The sequence below is a fragment of the Piliocolobus tephrosceles genome, chromosome X, assembly GCF_002776525.5.
Source record: "Piliocolobus tephrosceles isolate RC106 chromosome X, ASM277652v3, whole genome shotgun sequence".
Taxonomy (NCBI): Eukaryota; Metazoa; Chordata; class Mammalia; order Primates; family Cercopithecidae; genus Piliocolobus; species Piliocolobus tephrosceles.
This window is the reverse complement of record NC_045455.1, coordinates 10,830,664-10,844,594: the sequence shown is the minus strand read 5'-3', so window position 1 is coordinate 10,844,594 and position 13,931 is coordinate 10,830,664. Positions and strand designations below refer to the sequence as shown.

At 39.0% G+C, this 13,931-nt stretch overlaps 1 protein-coding gene across 3 annotated transcripts in view; it reads left to right on the top strand.

Annotated features, from left to right (window-relative positions):
• Positions 1–10,442, top strand: part of ERCC5 (ERCC excision repair 5, endonuclease) — a 30,400-nt gene extending 19,958 nt beyond the window's left edge. The window contains exons 9-15 of one of the 3 annotated variants that reach the window (XM_023217980.3): positions 355–599; positions 952–1,071; positions 1,320–1,533; positions 2,811–2,955; positions 6,926–7,126; positions 7,991–8,075; positions 9,762–10,442. In XM_023217980.3, coding sequence (XP_023073748.2) covers positions 355–599; positions 952–1,071; positions 1,320–1,533; positions 2,811–2,955; positions 6,926–7,126; positions 7,991–8,075; positions 9,762–10,352 — 1,601 coding nt within the window. In that variant the 3' untranslated portion in view covers positions 10,353–10,442. The other 2 variants (XR_002732813.2, XM_023217981.3) reach the window with 2 other exon arrangements.
• Positions 10,443–13,931: the final 3,489 nt, after the last annotated feature.

Sequence of the window (13,931 nt, the reverse complement as noted above, 5' to 3'; positions counted from 1 at the left end):
CATTGAGCAACTTCCTTGATTATTTATATACTTTGATAATTCTCCTTTTTGAATTTTTAAAACAATGTCAGTTAACTTAGAACATATTTATATAAAGCAAATATACACATCTTAAGAGAGTTTTCTACTTTCAAAGACAATGCCAGTTTACCTAATTGAACAGGCTTGAAGTTACAGGCATTTGTGATTACACTTATTTAATAATAATGCTACTATTACATGTATTCTGTTATAGTCATATCTTTCCTTTTTAGGGTGTAGCATTTTTCAGGTTCCTCCAGAAAGCTCTTGATAATTGCAGGATCATTTTAATGTTTTGGTTGTAGATGAAGTGACCTTTTAATTTTGGTACAGGAAGTTTCATTGAAGTGCAAAGTGTGATTAGTGATGAGGAACTTCAAGCAGAATTGTATGAAACGTCCAAACCTCCCTCAGAACAAGGCGAAGAGGAACTGATAGGAACTATGGAGGAAGAAGCCCCTGCTGAGCCCGAGAGCCTCCTGAGGGACAACCCTGAGAGGGAGGACGTGGATGGTGAGCCACAGGAAGCTGAGAAAGATGCGGAAGATTCACTCCATGAATGGCAAGATATTAATTTGGTAATACTGTAACATTGTGTTTTCACTTCTTCCTGAGGAAGCCGGGTTAAGTAGGTTTTGAGTTTTAAGGAGTTGCTGGATGAGTATTTATTAGCTATTTGCAGTACATCTTGTGGTTGCTGATGGCTTCGTTTTTGTGTAGGTTACTGGCTGGAATAGACTCCGTTTTCCATGTGGTTTAGTGAGGGATCTCTAAAGATATTATAGATTCTTGGTTAGAAATCCAGTGGAGTACTTCCTAAGGAGAAAGAGCTTATTGGTCATTTCAGTCAGACTAAATGCAGGCTTTCTGTAACAAATGAACACATTTGGATTATTAATGTAAATCTATAAATGAAAACACATTTTATAGGAGAAGTTGGAAACTCTGGAGAGCAACCTCCTAGCACAACAGAATTCACTGAAGGCTCAAAAACAGCAGCAAGAACGAATCGCTGCTACTGTCACCGGACAGATGTTCCTGGAAAGCCAGGTGGGTGCAGGCAGCTTGGGGTTCCTTTACCACCTTCCTCAGACCCCGGGGGAATGCACTGCACGAAGGGGGTATGCACTGCGCCCCCGGTGCTCAGGGCCTGGTGATGCCTTTCCCTGGGGGTCACTGTGTACCCCTCACTCTGCAGGAATGAATGCATTACATGAAGTGGTAGGCACTGCTCCCCCTGTGCTCAGGGCCTGGCAATGCCCTTCCCTGGGGGTCACTGTGTACCCCTCACTCGGCAGGAACTCCTGCGCCTGTTCGGCATTCCCTACATCCAGGCTCCCATGGAAGCAGAGGCGCAGTGCGCCATCCTGGACCTGACCGATCAGACTTCCGGAACCATCACTGATGACAGTGATATCTGGCTGTTTGGAGCACGGCATGTCTATAAAAACTTTTTTAATAAAAACAAGTTTGTTGAATATTATCAATATGTGGACTTTCACAATCAATTAGGTAAGACTTCAGAGTCTTTTGATTACTTTCTGACACTTACCTTCAGAATTTGTCCTAGGAATTTTTTCTTTCAAAGGAACTGGTTTGATGCATTGATGGAAATTGTAGGTCTATGCACATTTTCATATAAGTGATCTTTGGCTTATATAGAGGAATAGGATTTTAAACATTTGAATTAAGGAATTAAAGTCCTAGTATATTTAGGTAGTTAATCATCTGACTTAGTTAAATTTTGACTAGTTATCCGAGATCTCCAGAGTGAACCAAGGATGGTGGAGAGGGGAAGCAGGGGGAGTCACTCCTGCACCTGGGCCTGTATTCGGGTTTCTGGCATTGATCGTCTTCTGTTCATCCAGCAAAATATATGTTTGGTGACTCCTATATGCCAGTTGTTCTTAACAAGGGAGAAAGAGCAGAGAGTAAAATAGTAGGAGAAACAGATGATAAGCAGATACATAAATCATAATTTGACAGTTGGTGGTATGTGCCATATAAAAAAAAATATAGCAGTAAAGGAGAGGACAGAGTGAACTCCAGGCATTGAGAGTGCAGGTGCTGTTTCAGAGAGAGTTATTGGGAAAGGATTTACTCACCTAACTTCAGGGCAGGGACCTGCAGGAAAGAGGAAGCAAGCACTGTAGATAGATACCTTGGGACTAGTGAGTGAAAGGGGCTGAGGCAGAAGCTTGTGGGCTGTGTTCTAGGGAAGCAAGGAGGCCAGTATGAGAGGAAGAGGGAGGAAGTGGCAAGGGTTAATGTTAGAGAATAGGAAGACGCTGAAACCCACCAGGGTCTGGTGTGCTAGGGTGTGCAGGCAGATTGAATGTGGGGCGGTAGAAGAATGAAGCTGAGGAGGATTCCAGATACTGAGTGGCTGGTGGAGTGGACCTGCCTTAAGTAAGACAAGGAAGGAGCACCGTGGAGGAGGAGAAACGAAGCGTTCAGGTTTGCATATGATAAATTGGAGCTGCTCATTGGATACCCAGTGGAGATGTTGAACTGATAGTTGAATATATGTGACTGTGGTTCATAGAGACCCAGGCTAGACAGCTAACTTTGGGGGTCAGCATATAGAGGATATTTAAAGCTATGAGAATGGATAAAACTTTAAAAATATGAACAGAATGCCATTGAATAAAATAATTTATTTTCAAATAAGATATTTTTGGTTGTTGGATATAGATATATACATACACACATATATGATTAATAAAATGTTTATAAATATATAAGAAATCTTGATAAAGTAAAAATTAAAAAATATTGTTACTCTTTAGGATTGGACCGGAATAAGTTAATAAATTTGGCCTATTTGCTTGGAAGTGATTATACCGAAGGAATACCAACTGTGGGTTGTGTAACTGCCATGGAAATTCTCAATGAATTCCCTGGGCATGGCCTGGAACCTCTCCTAAAATTCTCGTAAGGTCTTTTATTTCTTTAATTCAGATAATTGTGTAAATACCCAAATAAGCAAATAGAAATATTTTTTACAGCATGAACTGTCACAAATCGTTGTTCACTGAGAAAGCAGCAGGAAGTATTGGTTGTTTGCTGTTTTCTAGAGATGATGAAATCAGAGTCAGTTCTTAGTGGTGCTGGGCTTATCCTAGTTCAGGGGTACAAAACCAGTCCTGTGGATTTCACATGTAAAAGTTGCCTTTTCACTCATTGACATATTTATAGAGCAGCTATGATGTGTCAGACACCATGCTGGCCCTGGGGAAAGGAGAGACGAGTAAGGCAAGGCCTTACCCTCAAGGACTCCCATATTCTTGGAGGTGATGGAGAAGCAAAGGAAATTGTACTTGTCGGTGTTTTTGGTGTCCTGAGAGAGGTCAGCCAGGAAGGGACTTGGAAATACAATGCCAGGAATGTTACATCCAGCACTCCTGTCCTGTTTCTCATCGTGTGAACCCTGTGACGTGTTCAGTGGTGAAGTCTTGCTCCATCCAGAACCCACAGTCGTGCTATACTCAGGGAACATTTTTCATTTTGAAGATTCTGAGATGGCAGGAGTTATGAGTATATCTGGGAAAGTAGTTTTTTCTTTGTCCTTGATGGCATCTTTAAAAAAAAATTGAAATATAGTCACATACCACAAAGTTCACCGATTTACAGTGTACAGTTCATTGGTTTTTAGTATATTCACAAGATTGTGGTGGCATCTTTTAACCATCACTATGTCGTGAGATACTGTTTGGTGGTGGCTGATTTAATGATCCTTGAGTGTTCTCTCCAGTTACATATCCTCTGTTTGAAAGATGTTGGGATGCTCTGATCTGAAGAGTCAGTGATTGGAATCACTGAAATGAACTGTGAAACTATTGTAGTGATTGCAGTCTTCCAGTCATAGCACACTTACCAATGTGTTGTATTTTATACTGTCTTCATTTATCTTTTTCTGATTTTCTTATTGTTGAGGAAATTTATATACCAGGAATGAGTTATGAGGTAGACATACATCATGGCAGGTAAATAACTTGAAAACCTGCAAATAATTTTATTATACAAATAAAGTAAATACATCGTAGAAAATTATAAATATGTATTAAAAAGACAATTACACTTTACAATTTATGTAATTTTAGACTTCTCTTCACACATATAGGTGCATATACATTGCATATATATGTATACTCATTTGAGTGTGTGTATTATATTTTTTTTACCAGAATGGGATGATGCTATATACTTTTTTATTTTACCTGTAACCCATTTGGTGTTAGAACGGTGCCTATTGTCAATGATACAGATTTATATCATTTTTAATGGCTCCAAGTAGTCTCTTTTTGGGTCTATTAGGACTAATTTAATCAAATGTCTTTTGTTATTTCTATTTTTAAAAAAGTATTAACAGATATTGATTTGAGTGTCCTTAATCTTTGAGTTCTTATCTAATGATTATTTTAGGATAAGTGAAAATAGTATCTCACTTTTCCATTTGGTTTCTTGGTAACTATTGAGAGTGAATTTTTTAATGTTCATAGACAGTTTGTGTTTCTGATTTAGTGAATGACCTGTTTATGCTGTTCCACTTTTCTTTGCTCAGCAGTTTTTGCTCGTTTGTTGCCTGCTGAATCGTTTTTCTATTTGAGCAGTTTCTGCCTTTGGTCCTTCAGCTCATTGATGCCAGGTGGTAGCAGCCTTTGCCCTGCCTGGCTCAGGACATTTAGGGTGAATACAGAGTAAAGAGCAGGAAGGATGGTGGGAAACCAGTCAAATCAGAATGTGGCCTCACTTTCTTTTCCATTCTCCTCTCCTGAGGGCACCCTGGCTGGTGACTCATTCTTAGAGCCGGGCTGCATTGGGCCTGCTGGTTGAATTCAGCTGTAGTCACATTTGGTTTGAACTACATGGTGTATTCTTCTCTTAAGCTTTAATTTTTCATTTTTCTATGAACATTTACCTTTGGGGAGATTTTACAAAAAATTATGGATTCTCTTGGGGGAAAAAGATCTGAAAATACTGCACCTAAATTTCTGGATAGCCCCAAAATAGCTGGCATGGAGCAACAACAGTTCCCCTCCCCTACCCCAAGGCCTTGGACTGAGCATGAATCCTTCAGTTTCATTACAGTTGCTACCACTCCCCCAGCTCAGCTGACTGACAGACACCTTCCTCCTTTCATCTTCATGTGAAGTGCCAGGCCCTCCTGCTTGAAAGGGTAACCATAGCTTTGGCTTGATGAGCTCACAAGTGTGCTGATTCTAACTGGCAGTCATGATTACAGTTTCAAAAACGAAAATCTGCAAGTAAAGTAGAGGAGAATTATCGGTATTCTCTCAGTGCACTCCTGGGAAGAGTGTTGTAAAAGTAATGAAGAAAAATTATTTTTTCCTTTTTGCATTTTGTTGCTGTAATACAAGGAAGACCGCAATTAGTCATTTCCTACACTAGATGGCACTCCTGCATCGAGGCGGGCCCTGGCCCTGACAGCAGGTCTGAGTGGGTTCCTAATGCTGTACTAGCAAGCTTGTGAAGCAGAGGACCGTGAGCTGCGGGCGTTTTTTCAGGTTCCATTGAGTACATGGATTGGTGAGGATTATGTTAGTAACTTTGATGGCATTTGTTTTTTCCTAATTGTATAACTGTTTCTGGTCAACTGTCACTACATTACAAACTACCTTCAGCCTTAGTGGCTTCACACAGCAGTAGTCGCTGATTTTGCTCATGCCTCTGAAGCTGGCTCAGGCCTCGTGGGGGTGCCTTGTCTCTGTTGCATGTCGGCTAGGACAGCTCAGCTGGGCTAGGACCCCTTAAGTTAATGGCTCGCAGGGCTGATGAGGTGGTGGTGTCAGCCTCGGGGCCTCTCCACCTGGATGGACACTTTGTGAGCTTGGCTTCCTCACAGCATGTTGGAGCCAAGAGCAGGAGGTCCAGGGGACAGGAAGTGGCGAGGGCCTCTCCTAGGCCCGGCACAGCTGGGGTCACACTGGTCAGCCACGGTCTCCCTGCTCAAGAGGAGGCCACATGGACCACCTTCGTGATGGCAGGATGCTCCAAGAGTGCGTTACTGTCTTTATCCCACTGATTTAGGCTTACAATGGAAAACATTGAAAAATGAATAAAATATAAAGAAGAAAATGAATGGCTGTGTTCTTGCGTAGAATATTGCCTAGCACACAGCCAAGTAATAGTTGTTACTGTTATTTATTTTAAATATCTGTTTACTTTTCTCATATATGTGTTTTTTCCAAAACTGGAATCCTACTTTAGAGTTATATTATCTCTGTTTTTATACATATTTATCTGTTTTATATACATATATAAAATATATACAGATATATATGTTTTTAAAGTTTGACATTTTCTTGGCATATTTGCATTTTATTAAATATTCACATTTTATTCAATATTTTATTAAATATATATATCTGTTTTTAAAATTTAACATTTTCTTGGCATATTTACATTTTATTAAATATTCTTTGATCCATTATTGTATTTAATTTGAGGTAGATAACACAGATACATTACCTCCATTTTACTGCTGAGAAAGAAACCCAGAGAAGTTGTAACTTTTGTGGTATAATTATGAGTGTGGGCGCTAGAGGAAGGCTGTACCAATTCCAGCTGTGAAATCTTGAGCCAGTTACTTCTTTTTGAGTTCAGTTTCCCCCTCTGTGAGGTGGGGGTAACGATAGGACATGGCTTGTGTCATGATTGGGCATGTGAAATATTTAACACAGTGCCAAGCACAGAGGAAGCCTTCCATAAATGTTTGCCATCATTAAACAGTGTGGCTAATCATACTGAAATTAATAAAATATTCTATATATCAGATAATTTGAGTTAGAACTTGAGTTTACACGTTCTAAGTTTAGTTCTTCATCCATAGTGCATGAACTGTAATGTCTTATTGCTGTATAAGTAATTGTTTCCTTTACAGAGAATGGTGGCATGAAGCTCAAAAAAATCCAAAGATAAGACCTAATCCTCATGACACCAAAGTGAAAAAAAAATTACGGACATTGCAACTCACCCCTGGCTTTCCTAACCCAGCTGTTGCCGAGGCCTATCTCAAACCGGTGGTGGATGACTCGAAGGGATCCTTTCTGTGGGGGAAACCTGATCTGGACAAAATTAGAGAATATCCTTTACTTCTTAAAAGACAAGGAAACACCTTGTGAAATATGTGTTTGGTTTAAAACTTACAGAAGAGAAACTTGGATCATTTTTTCTTAATATCCCGTTAATCCCATATTCTTAGTATCCTGTTCTCCTTTTCACTCCTTTTTCCCTCTCCTTAGTTGTTGTTTTTTGTTTGTTTGTTTGTTTTAAAGGAACAGTGTATCACTCTGTCACCCAGCCTGGGGTGCAGTGGTGCAGTCATAGCTCACTGCAGCCACCACTTCCTGGGCTCAAAGGATCCTTCTGCCTCAGCCTCCTGAGTGGCGCCAGCTACTGCATCTGGCCCCTCTTTTTAGTTTTAAAGAGGATCTTTGTTTGAATAAGCAGTGATAAGCATTCATAGATACAACTGCATACTTAAATATGATTGATTCTGAAAGAAAGAAAGAAAGATGACTAATCTTGTCCTTTTTATTACTGGTTTTCCTCTCCGTGTATATTTAAGTAATCATTTGGATAGATGTTTCAAAACTTGCACTAGAATTAATCCAACTGCATTTTATTTTTTCTCTCAAAGAAATAGGTAGGATATCTGAAACTTGTTTTTATTCCAGTTAACCTTTTTCCATAGTCACAAGTCTTTGATGTCGTACAGTGAGAGCTACCTATGTTTTATTTCAAAGAATTGAAAAGAACATAGTGCCAGATGATTATGCTGGAGTAATTTATTTTGTCCCTACTTTCTTTTAGCACTCTAATCTTTATAAATAGGAAAATCTTAGGAGATACGGGGAATGGAATCAAAAATGGGCTCTTTGGACCTTTTTATTTATCGCTTGTTTAAATATCTTTCAAAATATTTATAAGTCTTAACTGCCTGCATATTTTGTCAGCGGTATTTCGGCTGGAACAGAACGAAGACAGATGAATCTCTGTTTCCTGTATTAAAGCAACTCGATGCTCAGCAGGTAATCACGGTGGACCCTTCTCCTAAGTTCAGGATGAAGAGTAGGCTGTGGTCAACAGCTGTTAAAGACCAGTTAACTCTTTTATTTTAGGGCATAAAGCAGACATTTTGAAATTAGGATAATTTAGATGAGAGAAGAGAAGAAAATAGAAAAAGAAAAATTAGACTTTGGCTTCATTTCTGATGATCACTCTTAGGGCTGAACTTTTGAGTCCTTGCATATTCATTTTTTTTCTTTGAAAAAACCAGTCTAATAATTGATTGCACACTAAGGTGTTTCTGAGTAAATACATTACCCCTTTGGCGTTACTTTCATTTTTTAACGAAAGGAATTGTTCAATCCAAAGCGATTCTGATCATTTAAGTTTTTATAAGTACTAATATTCGTAAATTCTATAAATTAATCTTGAAAGGTAGAAGTACAGTCATTATTGTGTATCAGTAGGAGAGGTTTTTATGGGGAAGGAGCCCTTTTGTGTGACCTTCAGTTCCTCTAGGTACCTACTTCTTGCTTTATCTGTGAGTATGTTCCGACTCACGCAAAGCAAGCTTTCGCTCACACTAGAAACAACCCACAAGACATACATACAAATGAACCACTTAGCAGAAGTGAGAGTGTAGCTTTTGAGGTAATATATTTAAATTAAACCCGTTTTCATTAGGCTGGGATAATTTTGAAAAGCATGAACAAGACTAGACAACATTTCTACGAGTTTCTCTTTGTTTTTTGGATGACTGTCTACTGGAAACATTATAAACCAACTGAAAAGCAAAGCTATTTGGCTTAGTGTCGGTGACTTCTTAATTTCAGATAAATTTTGTTGTAATATTTATCTCCCTTTTCATTCTAAAACTTAACGTGTTTATTGTTCCAAAATTAGAAAATGAAGAAACTGAATTAAAACTACTCATTATTTACCTTCTCTAATACAGATGTTAACATTTAGGTTAACAAATTTTCCTACATTTATTTGTGACCATACTAAGTGTAACTTAATATATCTAATCCTCTCCCCAACTTATTAGCATATTTTCTTCTATGTATTGCATAGTTTTCTTAATTCCAGATGACTAGATTACATGTCATGAAAGGGATTTAAATAATTAGTTCAGTCTACTTGTTGGACCTTTAATTTTCAAGTTTTTATAGAATGCTGTGATGAACATTAGGCATATAGCTTTACCCATATGTAGCTATTTGTAAAGAGTAGCTTCTTAAAAGTGAAGTTGCTGAATAAAAGGCATGAATATTTCTTACAGTTGCTAATATATACTGTGAACTTGTGTCTTAAAGGCATTGTATGATGATAATGTTTTTAAAAGAAAGACATAGTAGGACTTAGAAACAGGCCCCATGAAATTGTGTTCCTCCTGAGGAAGATGAAACGTTTAGCTACAGAAAAATATTTAACACTCTTTGAATATCTAGGAAGACATTTCTCATTTGAGATGTGGACTAAAGACTTAGTTGACAGAGATGGTACAAGTAGTGCTTTAGGTATGATTTAGAGAGTGAAAATTACTATCAGTAATTCATTGGGAGAGAACTGGGTTTTGGGAGATAATGAATTAATATTCTCTGACATAGTAATCCAATGTGAGTGATCAAGGTTGAGCTTGTTGATTTGGTTCAGAAACTTGACTGACTTGTCTGATTTATTGTTATTATTCTTTTGTTATTTTTTAGACACAGCTCCGAATTGATTCCTTCTTTAGATTAGCACAACAGGAGAAAGAAGATGCTAAACGTATTAAGAGCCAGAGACTAAACAGAGCTGTGACATGTATGCTAAGGAAAGAGAGAGAAGCAGCAGCCAGTGAAATAGAAGCAGTTTCTGTTGCTATGGAGAAAGAATTTGAGATACTTGATAAGGCAAAAGGAAAAACCCAGAAGAGAGGCATAACAAATACATTGGAGGAGTCATCAAGCCTGAAAAGAAAGAGGCTTTCAGATTCTAAAGGAAAGAATGCGTGTGGTGGATTTTTGGGGGAGACCTGCCTCTCAGAATCATCTGATGGTTCTTCCAGTGAGGATGCTGAAAGTTTATCTTCAATGAATGTAGAAAGGAGAAGAGCAGCGAAAGAGCCAAAAATCAGTGCTTCAGATTCGCAGAACTCAGTGAAGGAAGCTCCTGTGAAGAATGGAGGTGTGACCACCAGCAGTTCTAGTGATGATGACGGAGGGAAAGAGAAGACGGTCCTTGTGACTGCCAGATCTGTGTTTGGGAAGAAAAGAAGGAAACTGAGACGTGCAAGGGGAAGAAAAAGGAAAACCTAATTAAAAAATATGTATCCTCTGTAATTAGGTATGACAGCCTTTTGTAATGAATTTGTTGTGAAGGCATAATAAAATTAACTATCTGCACGGGCTTTGTATTTAGTGTGTGGTTCTTAAAAATACAAATGCTAAATATGACATTTGTTTTTTAATGTTTTACTTTTCTAGTCTTTTTTAGTTGAATATTTCAAGTGTCATTGGATATCATCTTGTGTTCACAGACTTTGTCTTTTCATGTTTTCGTTATCTTACAATGTCTGATCCTTCCTGGCCACATGTTAAAAAAATGAGAAAGATTTCTATTGATCAGCACTCACTCTCAACAGGCATTCCCTCTGACATTCAGACCTAACTGAGAAGAAACATGTGCATGTTTCTTATTCCACAGTAGTGGCAGTTTTATACAGCTGTTTAGCTCTGCTGCCCATGGCTTTGCATTTTCCGTCAGGTTCCACTTAAAAGCATAGCAGGAGGCAACCTCACTGCTGGGATATATTTGAATATGTTTGCTGTGGTTTTAGCAAATAATTAGGAAACCTAAATGGGGTCCGTCGTTCCACCTGTGAGCATTAAGTGTATGGGAACCTCTGTACCATGATGTTTGGGTTTTAAACGGAGACTTCACTTGTCAGAAGCTGACTTCTGTGTAAATGGATTTGGAGGCTCGGGGCTGGAGTTGAACTGGTGTAGGTGGGTCAGCTTTAGGAGAGGCCTGCAGAGGTTGATTGTTGTTGACACAGTGTTTGTTCAGAGTGGACAGACAAGGTTATTTTAAGACTGCCCCTGCGGAGACCTCTCCCAAGAACAACTCCCAAGCTCCCAGTTGCTTCCAGTTAGGAACGATTGGAGGAGAGTGCTACCAGTTACTTAAGCGTGGGTCGTCTGCCTTCAGACTTGCCTTCCCAGGTCTGTCTTTTTGGCATCTTTAGTATTTCCATCTTTCCTGACTTTTCCCTTCAGCCTTCAAATTGAAAATCTTCACCAATAAAAACAAAATCCAAATAGATAACCTCCAGCAGTCTTTGAACGACTCCTAGATGTGTTGTTTTTTAGGCTCTCATTTATGTTGACTTGTCAGCCAAACTTCTCCAGTCCTTGAACTACAGCAGCTGCTTTTCTTTGCACATTATTTCTTTCCTAATTTCAAATACGTCGTCTGCATCCATCGTTCTTCTCTAGCAGCTTCCTTCTAAAGTCAACAGTGATTTCCACAGAAATAAACTCAAATGGTTTCTTCATGCTTCTTTTCTCTGGAGGAACTTGGAGCAGAACATTTTTGGAGGTAAGGGGAGGAAAGAAAAGCTTTTTCAGGTTTTCTCATTTCTCAGAATGACTTGTCACTGGGAGTTTTCTGTGTATACGTTTGCAGGTAGGATAACAGTCTTGCTGTTAAATTAATATTTACTTTGATGCCTTTAGTAGATATTTACTTTTATTTTTCACTGCATTAGCTGGGGGAAAGGATAAGCCACTGTAACAAAAGATGCTCATACACAATGGTGCAAATAAGCTAGAACATTACTTCTCTCTGACTCAACAGTCTGGCCAGTCAGAGCTTATGAAGCAGTTGTGCACCATGAGGTCATTCAGTCTTGTGTGGTGCTATCTTGCCTGAGGGGTCTATTCTGGGTGACTACTTCATCTGCATTGCATCCTGCCAGAAGGGGAAAGAACAAAAGGCCAGGGCAAGCAGAATGTTCCGTGAAGGGTGACTACAAACATCACTATTCTCTCATTTCGTCGACCTGGACTGAGCATACGGCCACAGCTAGATATGCTCAGAAATGGAATTTCTACCCCATCTATGTGCCTAGGAAGCAAGGGAAATGGATGGTTAGAACCATGATAAACCTGTTCTGTAACACTATTTATTTAACAGTTTAATATTATATCTTCTTTTTCTCTTAACCCTGTGACCAAGACATAATGCTTTTACAAGGGGAGAAACACGTTTAGAGACGTTAACCAGTTTTGCCAAATTCACCCATGTAGTAGGTAAAACTTCTCACCTGAACTGAAATCTCCTAACTCAAAATTCCAGGGTGCTATTTTACCTATATGAAAGAGGTTGCCCATTTAAAATTATCAGCAGCTGGACAAATTTTTTATTATTCACATCAAGTTGGTGTACCTAGCGCTTACTTAGGTACATAATAAATATGCTTATATTTATATATATGTGTAAAGCTTATTTAGCTTATTTCAATTATCTTCCAGCTCATTAATATTTTATTTAGCTTTATACTTGCTGTTAAACCCATATATTATTTTATTTCATTGATTGCTATTTTTCAGCTCTATTTGACTCTTTCTTTTTTTTCCAATTTGACTCATTTTTGTAGATTCCAGTTCTCTGGTGTGCTTCTCCTTGTCATCTGTTTTTGAGCATCTTAATCACAGTTATTTAAAGTCTGTGTAATAACTCCAATATCCAAGTCACCCATGAGTTTATTTCTGTTGTCTGTTTCTTGGTATGCTTGGGTAAGTTTTTTTTTTTGTTTTTTTGTTTTTTTGTTTTTTTTTTGTTTGTTTGTTTTGAGATGGAGTCTGGCTCTGTCGCCCGTGCTGGAGTGCAGTGGCCGGATCTCAGCTCACTGCAAGCTCCGCCTACCGGGTTTACGCCATTCTCCTGTGTCAGCCTCCGGAGTAGCTGGGACTACAGGCGTGCTTGGGTAAGTTTTGACTGAATGTTGGACAGTCTATGTGAAAAATTATAGGTACTCTATATCTTCCTCTAGAGTGGATTCCAGAGTGTATTTTGACAGGCAGCAGAGGGGAAGATCACCTCAATGCAGCCAGCCAGGACCAAGTAGATTCAAGGCTGGTTTGCAGTTTTTTTCTGTTAAGACTCCAGCTTCTAGTTTCCCCCGCATTCCAGGAAAGTCGCTTTCCAGGAGTGCCCCGATGTTTCTTCTTTTGCACTTGGTTCTGCTTTTGCCACTGAATGCTTCAAAAATTCGCCTCTTGCCCTAAACAAGTTAATCAGTCAATTCTTCGAGTGAATGATCGGCGCTAAGTGTCAGACTTCTCTGTCCCTTTTTTCTGGGATCTTGGGCCCACAGTTCTGGCTGTCTTGGCAGCCACAAACACTTTTCTTTTGTCTCCACAGTTCTATGAGATTGTCTGATGCTCCGCTGTTATCCTTACATGCGGTCCTCTCTTTGACTTCCTCGAGAAACAGCAATGCCTGGAATTCTTGGCGGCCTTGACAGCTCTCTGATACTTTATAACAGAGGCATGTTTGTGTGAAGTGTGTATGTGTTTAAAAATCTGCTTTTCATGAGCTGAGATCCGGCCACCGCACTCCAGCCCGGGCGACAGAGCAAGACCCCATCTCAAAAAAAAAAAAAAAAAAAAAAAAAAAAAAAAAAAATCTGCTTTTCTCATTCTTAATAGAAGCTGAGGTTTGCTATAAGCTGCTTATTGCTGGAGGCAGAAGTCTCTATGTACTTGTTAAACAGTTCAGTATAACTGAAGTGATCATTGTCACCATGTTGGTTAAGATGCTTGATTTAGGGACTCTCTCTTATGAGATCTAACAGTGAGGATTGCATGATCTTTCCAAAAAGTCCTTAAAAA